This window comes from Mustelus asterias, chromosome 6, assembly GCF_964213995.1.
Source record: "Mustelus asterias chromosome 6, sMusAst1.hap1.1, whole genome shotgun sequence".
Classification (NCBI taxonomy): domain Eukaryota; kingdom Metazoa; phylum Chordata; class Chondrichthyes; order Carcharhiniformes; family Triakidae; genus Mustelus; species Mustelus asterias.
In genome coordinates, this window is record NC_135806.1 from 76,604,231 (window position 1) to 76,628,250 (window position 24,020).

At 42.7% G+C, this 24,020-nt stretch overlaps 1 protein-coding gene across 3 annotated transcripts in view; it reads right to left on the reverse strand.

Annotated features, from left to right (window-relative positions):
- Nucleotides 1-9,400: 9,400 nt before the first annotated feature.
- The window catches only part of LOC144494944 (casein kinase I), a 232,760-nt gene continuing 218,140 nt past the window's right edge, over nucleotides 9,401-24,020 (reverse strand). For all 3 annotated transcript variants that reach the window (XM_078214585.1, XM_078214584.1, XM_078214583.1), the window contains one exon: nucleotides 9,401-11,636. In XM_078214585.1, coding sequence (XP_078070711.1) covers nucleotides 11,582-11,636 — 55 coding nt within the window. In that variant the 3' untranslated portion in view covers nucleotides 9,401-11,581. The remainder of the gene's footprint in view (nucleotides 11,637-24,020) is intronic.

Genomic DNA, 24,020 nt, shown 5'->3' on the forward strand with positions numbered 1-24,020 from the left:
AGATCACCCAAGGCAAAGTTTCCCAAGCTTTTCCAGACCTGGAACACTTCTTACAGAAACCATAAGAAACGTTATTACATTGAAGGGTTAAACCACAGAAAATGATTATGCATTAAGTAGAAACATACAAAACACATGCGCACACAGACTCGGGGCCAAAAGCAACCCACACAGCACACTCTCCTCACCAGCCCATCAGTACCCCTCAGCCCCCACCTCCCCCAATGGTTGTGACTCTGCCACCCAGTTGTCTTCATTCTCGGTCTTGCCTGTGAAGTTAAACTGACTTCTCCAGTATTTCTGGCTCATCCAATCAAAGGCTGGCTTCTCAGTGCATTGGCTGCTGATTGGCTATCGATCGGCACATTCGTCAGCCTATCGAGAGAAAAGAATGTGCTCGAGTGCCCATTCTTAAAAGTTAAATTGGTCAGACCTCCTTCAGAAAGCCTGGGTTGAGTCCCGTGGAACTCAGTTTGGGAATCCCAATGGCACTGCCATGGGGAATTAACCAGGGAATGACTGTCCTCAAGATTTTGTATAAATGAAAAAGGCAAAATGCATGGAGATGCTCCTTCTACCTGCAAAGGCAAGGCCCTGAGAGTTTGAATATCTGTAGCTACTGCAAACCAGATTTAAAGATATATATAGTCATGGGATGTGGGCATATCTGGTTAGGCCAGCATTTATTGTCCATCCTCAATTGCTGTCCAGGTGATGGTGTGCTACTTCTTGAACCATTGGAGTTAATGTGATGTATGTGGACCCATAGTGCTTTTGGGAGGACTGGTGGATGTGCTTCAGGATTTTGACCCAGCAGTCGGCTCCTCGCTTTCAGAGAGTACATGGTCAGAGAGACCTATTCAGTGTTTAGTGGCTTTTTTAATTGTGCCGCCAAACTGCTTCCACCTAAGTTAGTTTACAGCGTGGACCAAGCAGGTATTGTTCATGGTACGGTCATCGTTTGAGCCAATGTCGTGCCACAAACATATCAAATCGAAAAATGAAAGTAATTTGCACACCTCAGAGCAAGCACAGTAGTGTATAATGTAAATTCGTAAACCAATAACCAGTGTCACCCTGCATAAACATTTACTCTATCATGGGACTGTCTCTCACTTTTGCATCCTTCTTTTCTCCAGTACCCAGAGTCCAGCAAAAAGGTCCCACTAATGGAAATAAATGGACCCTCGGGATGCCATCTCCCACCCTTAATATCTGCCCCCCCTTCACCCTCCTTGTGGGGCTTCTCTCACTGGCCCCCGCAATCCTGCCATACTCATCTTGGTCTGGTGTCTCCTCCGACAATCCTTCGAGTGGGTCCCATTCCAGGACTGGCAATGGCCAACATTCCCAGAGGCACTGCCAGTATCAAGTGCTACCTGATTCTAAATGGCCAGCAGCTCTTGGGGGCAGGATGTTGCTGTTTGTGGGAGCCGGATCTGGGTAAACTGCCTGCTGCATTTCGCACATTACATCAAGGATGTTTGCCTGTGTGCCTCATTACTGATCCTCGATATTTGCCCTATTGTCGCATCCTTGTCCCCTACAAACAGTAATATGGAGGCTAAGCACATCCAGCACAGCTTTAAGAGAATCCGACAGTCCTCGTCTGCTTTAAATCAGAAGTCTGGCAATAAAATTCTTCTGTACCTTTCCTGTTTCAGAAGTCACGTCAACATAAAGCACTTGGTGACTCAGATCAGGAATACACTAAAGAATCACCTTTTTAGTAATCTTTTTCTTCACCTTCTATGCCATTACAGATGAGTTCATTTTGAATACAAGGTCTGAGATAATGGTCATGGAGTTCTGCATTTTTGATGAGTCAGAAATGTTCTTGTATCATAGGACCGATTTAGAAATCATCTCAATTAATCCCAGAAAGTTGCCTATGTAAAGTTAACAAAGCCTTCCATTTATTCCGAGACATGTTGAGTTATGCTCAGCTTGGTATAATACGTGTCGACACGGTTTGCCAATGGGTCTTCTCGTTCATTTCTCTTTGTGAGTACTCATCTATTGTCTTTATTGTAGAGAATCGTCACTTTATTTCAATCCCTTTTTTTGCAATTTGAATACGATCAGATAATTGTTGAGATCATAAATCGGTCATGGAGATGCTTCCCATCACCGTAGCCTCCCTTTACTAATTTGTGTGCTGTTTTTGAGCCGCACAATTTGTAGCAGAAGCAAAAAGATGCATCAGCTTTCTTCGAGTACACCAGCCAATTTCTTTCAACTCTCTATAAAAGCAAATTACTGCGGATGCTGGAATCTGAAACCAAAAGAGAAAATGCTAGAAAATCTCAACAGGTCTGGTAGCATCTGTAAGGAGAGAAAAGAGCTGACGTTTCGAGTCCAGATGTCAGCTCTTTTCTCTCCTTACAGATGCTGCCAGACCTGCTGAGATTTTACAGCATTTTCTCTTTTGGTTTCTTTCAGCTCACGCTCCATTCGGCATTCTCCATGTGTACGAGTCTTCTGAAAAGGGCCAATTGAAAGACAGTCACTACTGGTTATTCCCACAGGCCCTCTCTCCACTAAAATGTACGTCACCTTGTTGTCAAATAAATATGACCAATTTGCTGAATCATATATTTCTTCCTCAGTGGAAACAGCATCAGAAATTTTGGCTATTCCATCAATCTGTGTACATTCTGCATTAATGTCCTCTTCCTCAGCTGTGGTACATTCGTTGGGAGTCCATCAATTCAGCATTTTTCTCATGAACTGAAGCACTTAAAAAACATGAACTTTTCCAATGAACCTTTCAGGGTCTTATCCATTTCTTCTCTCTTTTTTACCTCTTCCTTTTCTCCACTCAGAGCTGCTACTTCCCCATTTGTCTTTGTCTCTGCAAATTCTAGCCATTGTATTCTAAATAACAAGAGGGTCACTCCTTTGCATTAATTAAACCGACGCCTTCAAACTAAACTGGAAATGAAAGGTCACACCCATTCAAAGGTCAACCCAACAGTGGCTTCTGATCCCGTCCCCGTGTTGAGTACAATTCTGCTCAAGGCTAAAGACTTCACATCCGAGGTGTCTATGGTCTCATGATCTTCAGTGATCTTTTTCTAAAGTAAATACACATTTGGAATGCACATGCTGATGGGTACAAAGTTTTTTTTTATTCATTGGATGTGGGCATCGCTAGCTAGGACAGCATTTATTGCCCATCCCTAATTGCCCATGAACTGCTGGGCCAACTCAGAGGACATTTAAGAGTCAACCACATTTCTGTAGATCTGGAGTCACATGTAACAAGACCATAGAATCCCTACAGTGCCAAAAGAGGCCAGTCGGCCCATCGAGTTTGCACTGACTCTCCGAAAGAGCATTTTATTTACGCTCATCCCTTCACTTAATTCCTGTAACTCTGCACATTTACCATGTCTAATCCCCGTAACCTGCACATCTGAGGACTGTGGGGGAAAACCAGAACACCTGGTGGAAATCCACGCAGACCTGGGGAGAACGTGCAGACTCTGCACAGACAGTGGCCCAAGATGGAATGGAACTCATGTCCAGTGGCACTATGAGGCAGCAGTGTCAATCGTTGTGCCACCGTGCTGCCCCAAGGTAAGGACGGCAGATTTCCTTCCCTAAAGGACATTAGTGAATCAGATGGGTTTTAGGACAACCATGGTTTCATGGTTATCATTGGACTTTTAACTCCAGATCATTATTTAATTCAAATTTCACCATCTGCCAAGGTGGGAGTTGAACCTGGGTTCCTAGAGCTTTACCCCAGACCTCTAGATTACAAGTCCAGCAACAATAGCACTACACCACTGCCTCCCCACAATTAGTGTTACATCCGAGACCATGATGTCAAAACAAAGGGTTCCCCAAAACATGGGGCCAAAGGCGGTGGCCTTGATATGCCATTCCCTAGGGACAAATCTGTCTATTGGGCATATCTTTCTCTTCTGATATTATGATGGGAAGTGTTATTAATGTTTGTTCTTAATGGCTTTGGTTCTGTGAGACCTGAGTCACATTGTATGCGACTGCATTGTATCTAAAGGATGTAGCATTTACAATGGAATGTAAACTCTGGGGGCCCAGGAAACAAGGGATGGACATTTGTCTTTAGTCTACTGACTCAAGTCACAGAGGTGGGGTGACAAGAGATAATTTGCACCCTAAGCCAATGGAAGAGGTGAATTTGAACTATTTCCAAATAAGGGATTCGGGAATAATGAAAAGTGGGGATAAAAGTTAAGGAATCAGATTCTTGGCTCACAGTGTTGTCATGGCTTCTGGTATATTTCTTCTAGACACAGTTCAATATCACTTCAAAGGCAGAAGAGGAGAAAGACATGGCCTGTGTTGGCAATGCTCAAGGAATCCAGAGGATAAGGAACTTGCACGTTGTCTGCACTGTCAGCCAGTTCCAAATTAGAAGATGCCAGTCGCGACTTGCCTCCCATTCTTTAAAGAGTGCCTGTCATGGAGCTGAAACATTTCAAAATCACTGCAATAACCTCACACTCTGGCAGTCCTCCTCTCCGGTTTTCTCAGACCCAACGACCACCCCTTCCTAGTTACTCCAGAATAAGCAATCTCCCCTTAACATTGGTGTTCCACGACCTGCACCTGTGTTGTACTCAGGGATCTTTCCCTCCTCCCCTCACGGGTCTCAATCAAGGTGTAGCTCTCAATTTTACTACCATTCCGCAATGCTCACAAGAAGCACGACTCATCTCTCACAACTCCCCATCCCTAATCCAGACCATCTACTCCTAGTCCTGCCACCCTATGCAGTGCTCCAAAAGGCCAAGACCAACTTCTCAATGCTAGTAAACTACACTGAAGCTCACTGTAGTACCTACTTTCAGTCATGAACATCTTCCCTACAAGCTTTCATTATATTCACTGCTTTTAAAAGTTGGAGATAAATCTAGCCACTTAGACAAATAAACCAAAATCAATGAAAAAAGCATGCGACCAATTTTCAAAATTTGACAATCTTTGAATTAAATACCACTAATATCCAATGATGTATAACAAAAGTATCAATTTATTTATTACCATAAATCAATATGTTGCGTGTGACTTGGGATAAATATATCTGATAAATCACCATGAATATCAGAGAAAATTCGACAGTATATTAAAGAAAGGTGCTGCGCACTAAATGCACATGATGCAAAGCAACAGTAAAAAATATTCTAATCTCTGGAGCTACCATTTTCACTGGCTGACTCACCAAAACAGCAATTACACTCTAATTGATAGGAGGCGGCATTGAATTTGTGGCCTTTTGAGGGTAGAGTTTCACCTCCGTACTGGAACAACATATTGCATACTGCATGACAATACACTCCTATCATTTTAAATGGAGTATCATCTGATTTACCATGTGTAATTTTCAAAAACATTGCTCCTTCAGGCAATTTAACTGCACTGGAGGAAACAGAAGACAGTTCACACATCAGAACACCTATTATTTGCTATTATGTACTTACACCGAGGGTGTGCATTCCATATTAATTCACATTATGTGTCTCTCCAAATTTCTCTGAACATCATTCAATGGAAATAAAAAGAAACCCTTCAAAACAGAATATCACAATGTGAATGCAGAATATCCTTGTTTATCTATTAATGTAGGGCAGGATCTCAGACTAATCAATGAAATTGTTGTTCTCCAATCCAGCTATTTTCATATCACACCAGCACAGAAATTCATAGACCTCATCCTTTGGTGGTGCTTATTTTTTTTAATGAATTTATGAACACACTTATTTATAACCTACTCTGCTCTCTCATTTTCCTGTTTCTTTGAGCTATTTTGGTAATGCAATATAAATCCAGGAAAGCACAAGACAAATTGTACAGCTTAACAGAATATGGATGAAAAAAATTGATCTTGTAATAAATATCACTCAGATATAAATAGATAATGGAAATGGGAAAAATATTTGATCAGAAAGCCAGTTTTGGCAGTAAAATGATTAAATAACCTTTTTTTGTCTGGAGAAACTTATTCAATACATCAAAAACTAAAGATTTATTAAAAAACACACAACATGCACCAAGAACTCTAACTATGTTGCAATGTCAATTGTTGCTCAAACCAAAAGAGAAAATGCTGGAAAATCTCAGCAGGTCTGGCAGCATCTGTAAGATGGCTTTGACAAAGGAGCGTCTGGACTCGAAACGTCAGCTCTTTTAGAACATAAGAAAGAACATAAGAACATAAGAAATAGGAGCAGGAGTAGGCCATCTAGCCCCTCGAGCCTGCCCCGCCATTCAATAAGATCATGGCTGATCTGAAGTGGATCAGTTCCACTTACCCGCATGATCCCTATAACCCCTAATTCCCTTACCCATCAGGAATCCATCTATCCGTGATTTAAACATATTCAACGAGGTAGCCTCCACCACTTCAGTGGGCAGAGAATTCCAGAGATTCACCACCCTCAGAGAAGTAGTTCCTCCTCAACTCTGTCCTAAACTGACCCCCCTTTATTTTGAGGCTGTGCCCTCTAGTTCTAGCTTCCTTTCTAAGTGGAAAGAATCTCTACCCTATCCAGCACCTTCATTATCTTATAGGTCTCTATCAGATCCCCCCTCAGCCTTCTAAATTCCAATGAATACAAACCCAATCTGCTCAGTCTCTCCTCATAATCAACACCCCTCATCTCTGGTATCAACCTGGTGAACCTTCTCTGCACTCCCTCCAAGGCCAATATATCCTTCCGCAAATAAGGGGACCAATACTGCACACAGTATTCCAGCTGCGGCCTCACCAATGCCCTGTACAGATGCAGCAAGACATCTCTGCTTTTGTATTCTATCCCCCTTGCGATATAGGCCAACATCCCATTTGCCTTCTTGATCACCTGTTGCACCTGCAGACTGGGTTTTTGCATCTCATGCACAAGGACCCCCAGGTCCCTCTGCACAGCAGCATGTTGTAATTTCTTTCCATTTAGATAATAATTCAATTTGCTATTTCTTTCCTTACAGATGCTGCCAGACCTGTTGAGATTTTCCAGCATTTTCTTTTGGTTTCAGATTCCAGCATCCGCAGTAATTTGCTTTTATCAATTGTTGCTCAGACTGATAGCAACATGGCAATAAACTACTGAATATAAAATAACCGTCAAAATGTTGTAACAAAAAAATCTACTCATCTGGATAACTACATGCTGTAACTTCCTCATAATAGCAATCATCGTCGTCAGATTGCGATTCCATGCCCAGATAGCTGCGCCAAATTTCTTCCATACCTGTCTTGCCTGACCTTGCGGCTCAGACTGGGTGAGATCCAGGTGGCGCAGCTGTCAGTGTCGAAGTCTAAGAGAGTCAGAGAGAAGGATTTTTAAAAAATTAATTTGTGGGACATGGGCCAGCATTTATTGCCCATTCCTAGTTACCCTTGAACTGATTAGCTTGCTAGGCCATTTCAGAGGGCAGTTGAGAGTCAGCTACATTGCTGTGGTTCTGGTGTCGCATGTCAGCCAGACCAGACAAGGATGGCAGATTTCCTTCCCTAATGGACAATACTGAATCAGATGGGTTTTTACAATAATTGACAATGGTTTCATGGCTGTAGATTTTTAATTCCAGATACTTTTCTATTTAATTCAAATTCCACCATCTACTGTGGCAGGATTTGAACCCGGGTGCCCAGAACATTAGCTGAGTTTCTGGATTAATAGTCAGGCGATAACACTATCAGGCCGTTGCCTCCCTATTTTTTTACTGCTCTGGTTGCTGTAAAAGTTCAAAGATCCCATTGAAATTGACAGGCCAGAGAAATTGTGAATGGTTTGGATGGACGGACAGGAAGGGGGTTGGGGCTGTGTGGTTGTCGGAGGTCAGGTTTAAGGGGTTCAGAAATTGGTGGGTGGGACTGATCAGGTCACGAAGGCAGGGGAGGGGTGAGAAACAGGGTTCCATGGGGGTTTGCAGGGTGGGGATTATAATGGGGGTGGGGGTGGAATCATTCATCAGTTGGGTGAGGGAGTCTGCTGTGGTGGAGGGGGAGGGAGAGGGAACTGTGCGGGGATCGGCCTGGGCATTTCCCCAGAAAGGTGGTTTCAATTCTTCTAACTTTTTCAGAGTAGCTATTAGTGTAACCCTGGCGGAACCATCCAAAGTTAATGATTTAAATTCCACTTTCGGATGGTTCCTAGCACAGCACAATTACCCAGGGGAAGTTAGTGTTTCTGGACAATTTTAAAAATGAATTTATGGGATGTGGGCGTCACTGGCTAGGCCAGCCTTTATTGCCATACAAATACTTACCTGGGAAGTTCTGAGAGGGATTCCCAGCGCAGCTTTAGTGTACCCCCAAATCCAACGCTGGGGAACCTGGAAGTTACAGCCCTACATTTTCCAATCTGTGGTGCTAAGGAAGAGTTTAATTTACTGTAGTTTCAATGAACTGACTGCTGTCAACTCTTTGTGCATCTTTACATGTTTAATTACCTTGTATATTACCTAAAGAATGATTTTGATAACATATATAAGACAAACAAAAAGTTTTCTGTATCAACTTTTGTAAGAGATTTCAAATTATTCCATGGAAGGTAATAAGCCAACGGTGGAAGTGGTGCCATACAAAATAGCTTACCAAAGGCACAACACATTAATTCCTTAACCAAGCAGCAAGTCAGGAACATTCAGTTTTGATTCTGCTGACCTCTGGCCTTAGAACCTTACTGGCTTGCTTTCCAGCTACTCAGAGTGCTCTTCCGAACACCACATACTAGAAAGATTTTAGTGGCTCTAACGAACATTTAACTTTCTTGTACAAGTAAAATACGTTGTTTGAATTCCTTAGCTTGCTACTTGCAAATAGTTTTTCTATGAAATCCTTAGCTCATATTTTCATTTTAGCACCCTGCTCATGTTCATGTGATTTTTCACTGCACCTTCTAAAATAATCACATTTCACACAGTCACATTTTGTAGCCACTTGGGTCTCAGATTTGCTCTTTTTCTGACGGTTTTCTTTATCCGCTTCACATAATTTAAAGTAGCATTTTAAAAAATCTTTTTTAATTTAGCACTTTCATTACAATATATTACAGTAAACAATATCAAATATTATTTTGCCAGTGCAAAAAAGCATCTGCTCAGTGATTTCCATAGTTTGGCTTTCAAACCATACAATGTACAGTACATGTATTACTATATTTATATATATGACAATTCACTTTCAGGACACAATTTTAAAAGAATGCGATTATTCATTTCACTAACTTTGGTCAATCAGTAAAGCAGGAAGGCATGAATAAATTCAAATCAATTAAATTCAAGTCAATTCTGAACACCTACCTGTATACAGAATCAAAAAAACAATGAACAGTTTTGAGCTTCTGACGTGCATGGTCAGATGGAACAACAGTTAAATGTTGGGATGAAACAACATTGCCAGTCTAATTTAAAAAAAAACTACTTTTATTTTTTTCAGTTACATATTGGGAAACAGGGATGTATTACATCACTTGTACAGTCAGGCAGATTTCACTTTATTAGTATTGACAGAAAAGCGGTGACTGCGTAAAATTGTTGGCCTAAACTGAACCCAGCTGCATTTTCCAACCACGACCAGCTTGTATTGCCAGAAAGAAACTTCTTCCCGGGTGTAAAATGCAGCACTAGAAACCTTGCCGATAAGCAGTGGATGCACTGGTCTTCGTTGCAGCGAACGAAAGGTGATGGATTCATTTGTAAAGATTACAGTCCATAATTACATTAATATACAACACACTTTCTTTGCTATTTGTGACAACGTCACGTTGTGCACACTGTACAGGCAAAAAAATGCTACCAATTAAAATAAATTGAAAGTGATGTTCAAATTTATGAAGGTACAGAAATAATACTGTACTTATTTACACACATTATGTAATTAAAGAAAAAAAAAGGATTTGGTCAAATACTGCAGACATAGTAGTGGTTCCCTGCCATTATGATTTGCAGTTTCATGTTAAAATATTCTGCCTGGTCTTCCAGTCTTTCTAACCCAAAAGCTAAGAAGTTTGCATGCAACATATTATTTGAACTTAATACATTGCATCAGACATAATCCAGAACTTAACATTGCTGATCAAAAAAAGTCAAGAATATCCAGCGCAAGATTGAAACTAAAAACAGTGTATAAAACAGCTGATAAAACACTGCACAACATTGTATTTAAACGTCTGTGGAAACAAACTGTTGAGCAGAGGATGGAAATCAGAATGAGATGTTCCATAGAATAGCTGGTTGGTTCAAAACGCAGGCACTTCAAGGGCTTATTGGGAAAGTACCTGACCCATCTCCAGCATGAAGTCTTTGAACAGCTGTGATTACGATAAGAAAGGAATGTTTCACATACAACTGCACAGTTTGGGTACCACAGCCATTAAATGCAAAAGGCAATATTATCTGACCTATTTATTTCACATTCTTATGTTAGCTTTTCATCAAGGGCTACTTTATGGATTGGACATAGTGCATTCAAGTGTCCTGGCAGTACAGGATGCATTGAAGTTAGCCAGGACTGGCCGAAAATCCTTTTAGGCCCAATTAATTTCTTCAAGATGCACTTTTCTCTTTATCCACCATCACAGCTTCACACGGTGTCTTACCATGTAGTACATTTAAAGGCATGATCACAACACCCCTCTTACCTCCTTCATTCTCAGAACTCTCAGAACATTCAGCATTAATCTGTCCAAACAATACATCAGGAAGCACAGTTTACATTTTACAAACATGTCATAATATCATATAATAAGCACATGCTGCCCTTTCTACTACACTGCTTCTCCAATAGGAGGTAAAAAAGCAAGTATTGTTTGCACACATGAATGTCTACAGCTGTCTCATGTTGTGTATACTGCAACAGTGCAACAGCCATGAATTACCGGCTGCTGAATCAATCCATTCCTTCCACAGTACCTCTGGACAGTGACTTCCAAAAGACAGATAAGGATAGCATAAAATTTAATACTGAAAATTCTGTGCAGATGTCTTCAACTGAGACAAATGAAGGGCGAATGTACAATTCAGAATTTGCTGTATGTTTTTTTTCCTCAAGTTTCTTCATTTGTTAGGACAGTGACAATCATGTCTTGGGTCCTCCAGTTGGCAGACCAAATACCTGGCTATGCAGTTACTACAGATCTATTCAAAGCAGCTCCTGTGTAGACAAAATTCATTCTTGATTTGTAACTGTTCTGAGGTTATCACCACCAAGCGCCATACAATATTCCTGCCTTCCACATGCTGGAACAAAATCAACCCTCTCGTTAAAATTGCAGCTCGATTTGGTTGAAGTCAAGTGAACAGTTTTTGTTTCATAACATTACCCTGACAAGAGGTCCCTCTTCCAACTTCAAAATATGAACACACAAATTTCTGATGAAGCAGAGTTTCAAGATGAAGACTGACGAAATAAAAACAAAAATACCCACATAAGACAACCACCCAAATCACTGGGCAAAAAACATAAAGGAAAAAGTCCTTTGATAAAAGTCTGTTGTCACTGCAGAGATGATTGGTTTCTTGTTTACGATGAGACAGCAGATGAACAAGTAAGTAACTCTCCATGATCAGACGGTTTCCAGAGTCATTTGTGACGTTGAATAGTTTTCCTTTTTCTCCGCTTGAAGAAACAGCAGCACCTACGGTTGTTTGAAAGAAAAACAAAATCATATGAAGGAAACCAAGTCGAAAAAATATCTAACCGATTTAACCGTAGTTATCATTTGGTCAAAACTCTCAATTTTTATGCACGTGCTTTGAATCAGATTCATAAAACTCAACTGATATTTTGATCGTACATACGCAGACTACACAGAATGAGAGAACAGAAAGCAACCAGGAGATAAACAGAATTAGAAACAGCTCCCCAAACATAGAACCCTGAGCCAGAGAAAGAGAGCAGAATCTGACAACCCACCGACAAAGGGATAGGGAGAAAGGGATCAAGGTCTCTGAACAATGTAGAACATAACGAGAGAGAAAGGGATGGCAGCTACAAGAGAATGATAGTAAAAGGATGGAAGTAGGAGAGAGAGGGTGAGGATAAGGGGTTGGAAAAGGAGACACAGGTACAAAAGCAAGCAAGTGGTTGAATGAGAAACCTGCCCTGGTCCCTCCATGCAGATGCTATAGTTACGAAAGCCCCCAATGCCTCGACTTTCTCAGAAGACTGAGGAAATTTGGCATGTCTGCTACGACTCTCACCAACGTTTACAGATGCACCATAGAAAGCATTCTTTTTGGTTCTATCACAGCTTGGTATGGCTCCTGCTCTGCCCAAGACCGCAAGAAACTACAAAAGGTTGTGAATGTAGTCGAATCTCATTATGCAAACCAGCCTCCCATCCATTGACACTGTCTAGACTGCCTGCTGCCTTGAAAAAGCAACCAGCATAATCAAAGACCCCACGCACCCTGGACATACTCTCGTCCATCTTCTTCTGTCCGGAATAAGATACAAAAGTCTGAAATCGCGTGCCAACCGACAAAAACAGCTTCTTCCCTGCTGCCACCAGACTTTTGAATGGACTTACCTCACATTAAGTTGATCTTTCTCTACACCCTAGCTATAACTGTAACACTACATTCTGCACTCTCTCCTTTCCTTCTCTATGTACGGTATGCTTTGTCTGTATAGTGCACAAGAAACAATACATTTCACTGTATACTAATACATGTGACAATAATAAATCAAATCAAAAAAAGGAAAGAATGAGGATGTGCAGAAGAGAGATAGAATGGGAAGTGTGTGACAACAGGGAAAAGAAGTGTTTCTTCGAGCAGTGATGGAGGGTAAAGGAGAAGTACAGTGAAGGACAAGCATTAGGTAGAGTGAGTTGGAGATCAGTGCAGGGCCTGGCACAGTTTTCGATGAACAACACTTTGGATTAAGGAGTTCAATACAGATTTGCAAATAGCACCAAATGAATGGTGGCAGGGGCAACAAGAGGAAACAAATCAGATAATTTCAGAATTTGAGCAGAATATATCAGTGGGCAGAATAATAACACCTGAAACGTAATAAGTGGAGGAAGAAAATGGAAGGAAGAAAGTAGTGGGCTCGTAGTGAAAAAGAGAAAGGCAAGAAGGGAGAGGATGGCGAAGGTGGAAATTTGGATGGGAAGCAAAAGGAAGGAAGGGGGGGGGGGTGGGGGGGAGAAACAGGAGGATGAAGGAGAGGGAAGAGAAAACAAGGGAAGAAAGGGAGAAATTATGGGAATTGGAAGGGGATAAGAGAGAAACAAAACAAAAGAACAACCAAACAAAAAGAAATGACCCAAAATAAGCATCCATTTATCTGGATTTGGGAAATTATTCAAAGGCAAAAACGTTAAAATCATATTTGGGCTCCTAAGACATTGTTACAATGCTTCCTATGGTATTAGATGTAGCACAATGCACCAGGTAGTTCTCCAAGCACTATTATTATAGACAATATGGCACATCATGCAATCATGGGAGAAAATAAATTATACAGGAAAGAATGCTGCTTTTGGTTCAAAATATATAATTTTAAAAACAGGAAAATTCGGCAGAAAATGAGTACTTTCCTTTTGCTGCTAAGCAATTTGAATCAAACTATGCCAACATAGGAACAGGAGTTGGTCACTCAGAATCTAACCATCTCTCTTTGACATTACCATTGCTGAAACCCTGCTAAAATCATCCTGGGGGTTACCATCGACTCAAAACTTAACTGGACTTCTCATAAATACTAGGAGCACAATAAGTAAAATCCATCTCAATGAAATTTCGACCATTACTACACTCAGGCCCCTTCATATGTTGGGGTGAAGATACAGACATCTTGGGCATATTTGACCCAAGCCTTCAGCACCTTGAGATATAGAAATTCCTTTGTTATGCTTCACATTTTTCTCCCCTTCTCTGACTTTTCAACTTTCCAAACCTTGCTCAGATAGCTGCTTATGATTCCCCTAAGTAACTCATCCAAAAGACTGCAATTAATGTGACAGTCTCAACTGCTTTCACATAATGCATCATAGCCAGGGCCAGAACTATTCTCACAAGATGTTGACAGGTGCACTCAAGCAGTTATCATTGGATAGTGACTGCAGTGGGAATAACAGCCTATTTCAAGTGCCTAGCCTTTCCTGCAAACATATTTGATACTTGTGTGGCCAGATGGAGGTCACGGCACCCAATGAGATTACACATCCCTTATTTGGAAGCCTAATTCATAGGCCCAATGGACCAATGGATACTCTGAATTCAAACCGCTGGAGCAAACAGCTCCTACAGCAAGGATCGTTGGGAACTCGGACAGGCCAAGGAGAAAAACATACAGGTCAGGGCAAGCTCCAGGAGCGGAGATTGGAAGGACTTGACTGTGACCATATTTGGCAGATAGTTTGTATGTTCCCTAGTTTTGGCCAGACTCTTTGGTGCCTCGGGTCCCTGCCATGACTTTATTTGGAAAGGAACAGCATGGACAATGCAAACCTGGTGATAGTCACCTGGGGGTGCATCTAGCATCCTCCAAATAAGGGATGTGCAACCTCATTGTGTGCCATGACCTCCATCTGGTAACCCCATTGGCTGGAAGCCAGGGAAAATTAAGGATGCAGAGGAACGGGATAAGAGGAAATCTCTGGAGGCCAGCAGAAGCGAAGACTCAGCATGACCCACTGTGAAGAAGCCTATAGGGAAGACTTGTCGGCAACCCAGAGACAATAGAAAAGGGTGTACGAGAATCACCTTCACAGATGAGGACCCTGAAATGGAAAAGGCTCAGAGAATTGGACCCGTGGCTCGGTCAAGTTCATCGGCATAGGTAGTATTAGAATTTTAGTCAAATAGAGTTTAGATAATTTGGGAATAGTAACTGTGTTAATATTTTTGAACTTGTTAACAAAATTAGGTTGAACTGTGAACCGAGTCTGGTCCTTTTGTTCATCTTGTAACTAAGGGTGCCTGGGAAGTGTTTGAGATATACAAACTGGTCGAAGTGTCTGTCCGTATTTCACAGTCAACACTGGTCCTGTAGAAGACTATGACTATCCCTCTTAATCCCATCTTCTCTCTTCGGATACTTGAACCTTTCAGCATAATGAAAAAGTTACTTGCATTGCTTTGTCAATTTTCTTCATTATTTTGATTATGCTTCGCATATCACATCAATGTTGCCCATTTCTTATGTACTAATCCAAACAGTGAGTCCCCACATACAATGCAACTACCCTGCATCATAGACATAGCTGATCTTGGCTTTACCTAACCAGAGGTTCAAAGGGAGCTATTTCACCAGGTGGGGGAGGTTCCACAGATCTTTGCAAGCAAAATGTGCAAGTCAGAGTGGAAAATGGCACCACAACCATGAGTGCATCAGTCAAGCCTAATTAGGTTCTGGTTTAGTGTTTGCTTGTGTGCATTCAAGTAAAAAAATCAGTAATTAATGATGCTACGTGTGGGGAGGGGGGGGGGGGGGGGGTGAGAAGAGCCAGAAATCGTGGGAAGATGAGCCCTGCCAAAGTTTACTCCATGTTGTGCGAGCACCGCAAAGTTGGCTGGTTGCCAGTGTGGAAAGCCAACGGCAGAAGACTGCAGCTTGGGGCTGTTGAGGATAGACCGTCAATTGAGAGGGAGAGGGAATCATGAAAGCTAGTGAGTAGATGGGGTGGGAATGCAAAGCAGCAATCAGGAGGGAGAGGTGGGGGGAAACAGAGGTGGGGGCATGGGAGGGAAGTGAAGGAGGCAACTGCGACACAAGTTTTACTTGCATTTCCTCAGCACTGGGAAACGCTGCCTGCCAGTAATTTAAATCACTGCCAAAAAAATAGGAAAGGCATCTCATTTACAATTTATAATTAAAGACCTGCCTCTCCAGGGCAGATTACTTGGGAGTCCCCATATCTCACTACAGTTTAAATGAATACTCAGTCATGTTTTCTGGCAGGTTAAATTGGCAAATTTATTCAATCAGAATATTAATTCCATTCCACTGGTGTTTATGTTCTACATGAGCCTCCTCACACCAGTGGACGCATGACACCACCTCCCCACCCCAAAACAATTCATCTCCCTCCACCTCATTTGTTTAGTACACAGACCAAGTCTAGCACTCAACCGATACCCTGGCTAAGATGTATTAGTGATGTGGAGATGCCGGCGTTGGACTGGGGTAAGCACAGTAAGAAGTCTCACACCACCAGGTTAAAGTCCAACAGGTTTATTTGGCAGCTCACAAGATGTATTAGCTCAAAGCAAACTAGGCTTTGAAACTGGAACCTTCTTTAGTGTCAGCTGTGGCTCAGATAGCACCATTCTCTTGTCCTGAGTCTACAGGTTGAGTTCAGGCCAGCTTCAGAAACTTGAAAATTTAGACAGACACTCCAGTGCAGTACTGAAGGAGGGCGACTCTATCAAACATGACATTATTTAGATAAAAGCTTAAAATGAGGCCTCTCTGTTCTCTCACATAGATATAAAAGATCCAATGGCATGACTTGAGAGAAACAGGGGTATAATCCCCAGTTCCCGGCCAATATTTATCCCTCAATCAACAGGACAAAACAACCTCTGGTCATTGTCATATTGCTGTTTGTGAGAGCAAATTAGCTGCTGTGTTTCCTACATTACAACAATGACTACACTTCAAAAGTACTTCATTGGCTGTACAGGGCTTTGAAACGCCTGGAGATTGTGAAAGGCATCATCTAAATGCAAGTCTTTCTCCCGAGCTGATCCTTGCTTCAATGTCTATGAACAATGGCAGGCAGAGTGTAGTCTCAGATGGGAAAAGCAGTGTGAAGCCTGCCAGCTATGCTGCTAGCTTTTCTAACTGGATTTTTAAACACTTGGAGAAAATAAATGTTGGCGGCGAGTCCCACGCTGGTGGGACAGGAGAATGGAGCACCTTTTCAAAAGGGCTTCCCAGTCTTCAAACAAATAAGGATCCCATATGAACCACCCCCAGGATCCCCCTCCCCCACCCTGGGACACGGGAACCGCACTGCCCACACACAGGAGGACCCCTCCCTCATGGACCTCCCCAGAGGAAGCACCCTCAGCACTGCCCCTGCTCCCTAGTGTCAGGAGCAGCGGTGGGCCCAGAGCCCAGGCACTGCTGGGCATGTCCCTCTCCCCGCCAGGGGATGTACTTAGCTGTGCACCCCCGGCAGGATCTCTTCAGCTGGTTCATGTTGGTCCACAACTGTTGTAATATGACGTCACATGGATGAGGGGAGGGAATGTGAATGTGGGTGGACGATAGTGAGGGCGGGGGAAGCCTGCTAATGATGTTGAAATGTATTTAAATAAGGTTCACAACCTCCGAGTGTGAACCATGTTATATCAATGGTGGGGAAAAAAAACAATTGCACCGCGAGTTCTCATGGGTAAGAATCTCGTCTTTTGGCTCTTGCAAGATTTTGTGCCCCATCGCCATTTGCACTTGCAGAAAACAGGGGCGCCAAATTCTAGCCCGATGATCAACCTGGAATCCTCTATCCAATAACTCTGTTGGAAAGCTTGAATGAGCATTTGAGGGCCTGTAGTAATGTAGTGATTTAATTTTGCAAGGTTCCTTTCCTTTAAGTTTACTGAAATTGATTTTTGTTGCTTTATGTGAGGTATCTTTCATTTTAATTGGACCATTTGTTAAGATTGTATCACTTCTGGCAGTGACACTGAAGGCATCTCAGTGCCATCCCTATTGGCCCACTCAAAATTGGACCATTGAGCTTCTCCCTGCAGTATTTATGTTCAGTTTCCAACATATCCAGGCATAGATAGGGTGAACGGTGGGAAGCTTTTCCCCGGGTCGGTGGTGACGTTCACGAGGGGTCATAGGTTCAAGGTGAAGGGGGGGGGGAGGTTTAACACAGATATCAGAAGGACATATTTTACACAGAGGGTCGTGGGGGCCTGGAATGTGTTGCCGGGCAAGGTGGTGGAGGCGGACACACTGGGAACGTTTAAGACTTATCTAGACAGCTATATGAACGGAGTGGGAATGGAGGGATACAAAAGAGTGGTCTAGTTTGGACCAGGGAGCGGCTAATTGTTCCTTGTTTCTCGTTTCAAGGCTTCATTCGATGATCATCTTGCTGGTGCCACTACAGAGCGAGACTGCGGATAGTTGGGAACCTGTCTCGGGGGCAGGGAATTCATATGGTGTTCGTGGAAGTGGAAATGACTAGGGTTGGGAAGCATTTTCCGATCAGGGCCAGTGTGATCTCCTGGACTCGTTTCGATCGCCTCAGGGGGTCGGAGAGGAATTTCCCAGATTTTTTTTCCCCATATTGGCCCTGGGGTTTTCACTCTGGGTTTTCGCCTCTCCCTGGAGATCACATGGTCTGGAATGGGGGGGTGGGGGTGAGTTAATAGGTAGTGATGAACAAAGCATCGTAGCTGTGAGGGACAGCTCGGTGGATAGGATATTGGTATGTAGATAGGCTGGAAAATTGGGCGGGGATCCTGGATTCAGGATTCAATCCTGGACCGGGGAGCGGCGCGGGCTTGGAGGGCCGAAGGGCCTGTTCCTGTGCTGTATTGTTCTTTGATGACTAGGTTGATCCTCCATTCTGTAAAGTTCTGGATTTGTGCTACATTCCGCCACAAGATAACTCTGATGGAGCCCGTGATGGTGAGTGGGGGAAGGCTGTGCACGGGAGTCACGTCTTGGGGGCCAACCTCGGTACAGGGCTGTGTGGACCTGACAGTGAAGGTATTGTGTTTGTCCTCAACTCTGGCAGGGCTGTCTGCATGGGGTGGGGACATCCCTGGGCAGAGAGCTGAGGATTCCAGTTTCTGCTGTTTTGAAAAATTGGTGCAGTCAAGAGTGGACATGGCTGGGATGCTTGCCCAGCCTCAAAGGGCAGGAAACAGGCTCATGTGACTCAAGACTGTGGCAGAAATGGACCCCATGTGACCAAAGCTTTGTTAGCAGGAAGGAGAGGTTAGGGTGTAGTTGAAGAAAGGTGAACATGAAGGCTGGATCCGAGAATGGCCTGAAGAAAATATAAAATTACTGGTGTTGCATTAGTTATTTTGTTCAGTGGAGTTGAGGAAGTTTAGAGTTTTGAAGGACTTTGTGGCTGAGTAGACTGGCTCGTCAATCTGAGAGATCCTTGTTGTATCTATTTAATGTATCACTTATAGTTTACATTGACTACAATTTGCCTGTGAATTAATTCATGCTTAATTTATGTTGATTGAGATTTGGTCATTAAAATAATCATCACAAAAAGTGAAATCTTGTCCACTGGTTTTTCCATTGGGGTGGTTCAGTAAATTTTAATCTTTTGGTTTATTGATCTTCACAAGAATCAATGTCAAGCGCAAACTGTGACATCTCTACAGAAAAAAAACGGATAAAATTTGTGCAATATCGAACAGCCTATGGAGCACTGATATAGCTCGACTAATCATTCGCGTGCTGTCTCGGCAGGAGACGTTGGAAGAAATCTAGAACAACAGTGGAATTCCCATTCTTTTTCTTAAAGGGCTAGCCACTGATTCTGACCTGACAGTAGCTTCCACCCAACCTAAGTTTGGGTCATTCAGACTTGAAACGTTGACTCCATTCTCTCTCCACAGATGCTGTCTGACCTGCTGAGATTTTCCAGCATTCTGTTTTTGTTTCAGATTCCTACACCTGCAGTATTTTGCTTTTAACCAAGTTCCATGGGCACTTTCTTCACAAAAATGGGGCTCTTCTTCAGAACCTCCTCAGTTCATCTCAGCACAGTCTCAACGCCGTGTATCCAGCAGAACTGCCTTGATCCTACACCATAGTAACAGCCCTGTATGCAGTACGGTTGGTTCTGGTCAATTAATTCCTTCAAACAAAATAACTAATGCAGCACCAGTAACCTTATTTTTCCCTTCTCTCCGCCCCAGATTCAGCCAAATGTTCATCGTTCTTCAACCTCTCCTTCAGGAACACAAAATCTTGCCCGCATGGGACCCATTTCCGCCACAACCTCAGGTCAATAAAAACATAAAAGATTGTACTGTTACCTGAATCAGAAAGAGGTTTATGACTCAGTTTAATCCATCTTTCCCTCAAAATTGCTGACACGTCATTCTGCAAATGCTTTTATTACAGCTTAAGTGATGAGGGTTGTCATTTATGTTTAGCTTCGATACATGTGAAAAGCTGAACTTTGATGTTATTTCACAAATTAAGGATTGATATCCAGACTGAAGTGGAACATGATCACTCATTAACCTACAACAAACGCAAACCAAAGAGACTCCTGTTCCAGCTTCTACGGGATTTACTATTTTGTACAATATGTGCAAATTGTTCATTCTTCACACTTTTGTTGGCGAACAATTACCAATAAATTAAAATGTGCGTAGCTTTTTGGGTAGAATCAGGATAGGCGCATCGTGTAATACACAGAATTAGAACATATGGGATTACAGAATACAGCCTACATATTCAGATCTAAAAGTAGGCAGATTGTAAAAAGTGAAGAATGGAAAACAAATAACCTTGTTAAAAGTCTACAGATATTTCCAAGTTACTGAGGTGAAAACAGTACCCAGGCAAGAGGCAAGTAATATCTGCATCACACAAGTGCCAGGCAATGACCATCTCCAACAAGACAGAATCTAACCATAGCCCCTTAACATTTAATGGCATTGCCATTGCTGAATTCTCTCACAATCAACATTCTGGGAGGTTACCATTGATCAGAAACTGAACTGGACTAGCCATATAAATGCTGTGGCGACAAGAACAAGTCAGAGGCTAGGAACTCTGTGGTGAGTAAATCACCTCCTGACTCCTCAAAGCCTGTCTACCAGCTACAAAGCACAAGTCAGGAATGTGCTTGAATACTCTCCACTTGCCTGGATAGGGCAGCTCCAGCAACACTCAAGAAACTTGGCACCACCTAGGACAAAGCAACCTGCCTGATTGGCACCCCAATCACAAACATTCACTTCCTCTAACACCAATGCACAGTAGCAGCAGTGTGTACCATCTTTAAGATGCACTGCAGGAACACAGCAAGGCTCCTCAGACAGCATCTTCCAAACCCACATCCACGACCATGCAGAACAACAATAGCAGATACATGGGAACACCATCACCTGGAAATTCCCATCCAAGCAACTCACTATCCTGACTTGGAAATATATCGCCATTCATTTTCACTGGGTCAAAATCCTGGAACTCCCTCCATAACAACACAGTGGGTTTACCTATACAACATAGACTGCAATGATTCAAGAAGACAGCTCACCACCACCTTCTCGAGGGTAATTAGGGATGGACAATAAATGCTGGCTTAGCGAGCGAAGTCCACATGCTTTGAATGAATGAAAAAAATCCTGGAGGAGGAGTTGGGGTGAGGCAGTGAGAAAAGATTATAGCCTCTGGTGGATTGAATAACACACTTGCTATGGGCGTCTCTGAGCTGGCCACTGAAAGTGATTGGTGAATGCTGGAAGACTTAATGAGGTTCAACTTTTTTGCTTTCTGTGATACATCGAGTGAACAGAAATGGTTTCCCAAAAGCCAGAGGTCACATTTCACTTTGCGGAGAAGGAGTGGCATGAGGTGAAAACTGTGACACTGGGAGAACTCTGCTATCTCAAGAGGAGTGGTAAGCAACTGAAACACTGCAACAGAAAATGGAGAGAGTGAATTGAACAATTAATTTTTGGAAAGCCTAACTGATTCTACTTTTGTCTGATCTGGTATGGCCATGAAAATTTCACTGATACTCAGCTGATAGACTTGGTTTTTTGGTGTTGACATTTTACATGCTGAAAATTTCCGTCCATTTGGTCGAAAAAGAGCTCCCATCCCGACTCTAACCTCCTGAAATCATATATCATCATCTAAATTTATAAAGCAGGGGCTTTCTGCCCTGCACCAATGCCAGTGGGGGGGAAAAAAACAGGATCTTTCCAGTCACTGGCTCATTGGGTTGTGGTTACTTCTAAAACTACAGCAGCACACTAGTTCCAGCAGCAGGAGTTTGTCTGAATCATCAAGTGACCCTGAGCCCACAGATGACATTTGAGGCAGCTCATAACATGCATGCCTCCACAGGCCATTCCCGTTTAACCACATATCCAAATGGGATTGTATCTTATTCAATTTTGCTGGTTGTAAAGCTTGTTTTAAAAATTCATTTGTGGGACACGGGCGTCGCTGGCTGACCAGCATTTATTGCCCATCCCTATTTGTCCTTGAGAAGGTGATGGTGAGCTGCCTTCTTGAATCACTGCAGTCCATGTGCTGTGGGTTGACCCACAATGCTGTCAGAGGGGCAATTTCAGGATTTTACCCCAACATTTTAACAACACTTAAATCAGGATATATTCAGAACCTTACCCCAATGTCTTAAATTTTGTGTAATGAGTAAAAACAAAATATTCCCATGTACCAAAAGGTAAAACATAATAGTGCTTTCACAAAACTGTTAGAAACACTGCCATGAAGTCGCACAGTTCCTCCCAGTATCAGTTTTTAATCGCATGTCACTCACTCCTTCTGGGGAAAGTGAAGTACGAGCTCTTGTCCTCAGGAAAGCACTCAAAGTTCTTTCTCTCTCTTGCGGATGGATCATACGAAGAAACGTTGGCCCTTTCATCATTCCACAATGGTGGCTCTTTTTAGGATTCATCTCTCTCTCAATGACTAGCTCATTGCCTCTATAACATTCCCATGGTGGATGTCAGAGGAGAGGATTCTGGAGGACATAACACAATGAGCAGGAAGAATAGGTAGTGGTCAGTAAAGCATTGCTGGCTGGGGAATTAGAATGAACAACCTGCATCTAAAAAGACCAAAGTTGACAGAGAATGAAGTATTGACACAGACATTGGCAATGCAAGTGGAAGAATCAACCAGCAGCACGTGCAGAACACAACGCCAGTTTAACAATACTGCTGTCCAATACGGAAAATGGAGCATCTGCAAGGATCCCTGCAGCAGGGACGTGGTTAGAGGCACAAGGAAGTGTCTATTCTGTCTCTATTTGTTTGTCGCATTAGCTTCTCGAGGAGTTCCAAAGTGAAAGTGGCAACACAAGTGAATAAGGTGGTCAAGGAGGCATATGGCATGCTTGCCTTCATTGGTCGGGGCATAGAGTATAAAAATTTGCAAGTCATGTTGCAGCTGTTTGGGTGGCACGTTGGCAGTAGTTAGCACTACTGCCTCACAGCGCCAGGGACCCTGGTTCAATACCGTCCTCGGTCATTGTCTGTGTGGAATTTGCATTTTCTCCCCATGTCTGCATGGGTTTCCTCCAGGTGCTCTGGTTTCCTCCCACAGTCCAAAGATGTGTGGTTGATTGGCCGTGCTAAATTGACCCGAGTTTCGGGGAATTAGCAGGTAAATGCGTGGGGTTACGGGAATAGGGCCTGGGTGGGATTGTGGTCAACATAGACTTGATGGGCCGATTGGCCTCCTTCTTTCCTGTAGGATTCTACGTATAGAACTTTAGTGAGGCCTCATTTGGGATATTGCGTACAGTTCTATTCTCCATACTACCAGAAGGATGTGGAGGCTTTGGAGAAGGTACAGAAGAAAAGGTTTACCAGGACGTTGCCTGGTTTGGAGGGTATTAGCTATGAGGAGAGATTGGACAAACTTGGTTTGTTTTCCCTTGAAAGCTGGAGGCTGAGGGCGACTGATAGAAGTTTACAAATTATGAGAGGCATGGATAGAACGGATAGTCGGAGTCTTCTCATTCTTCTGAACTCACACCTCATATCCGAGCTCCCATTAATGCTTTATTTTACTAAAATGTAATTATTAAGTTCTTGGTATGGTCCTGCTTTTATACAATGGAAAATTAATAGCAATTGTCAAGCTACATTGATGCAAATTCACTGCTCAGCAGTTTCTTCTAGCCAATAACAATTTACTTGGAGGTTGAATTTTAGTGGAGGGCCTTCCTAGATTATTTGCAGGAACTTTGAAAGAACTTTTGCAGAAATGCCACAGAAATAGCAATTACGCTATTATTCTCAAGTTTGGTCCATCATGGTTGTCGTGGACAATCAGGATGTTTTTTAATGTTAGCATTTCAGTC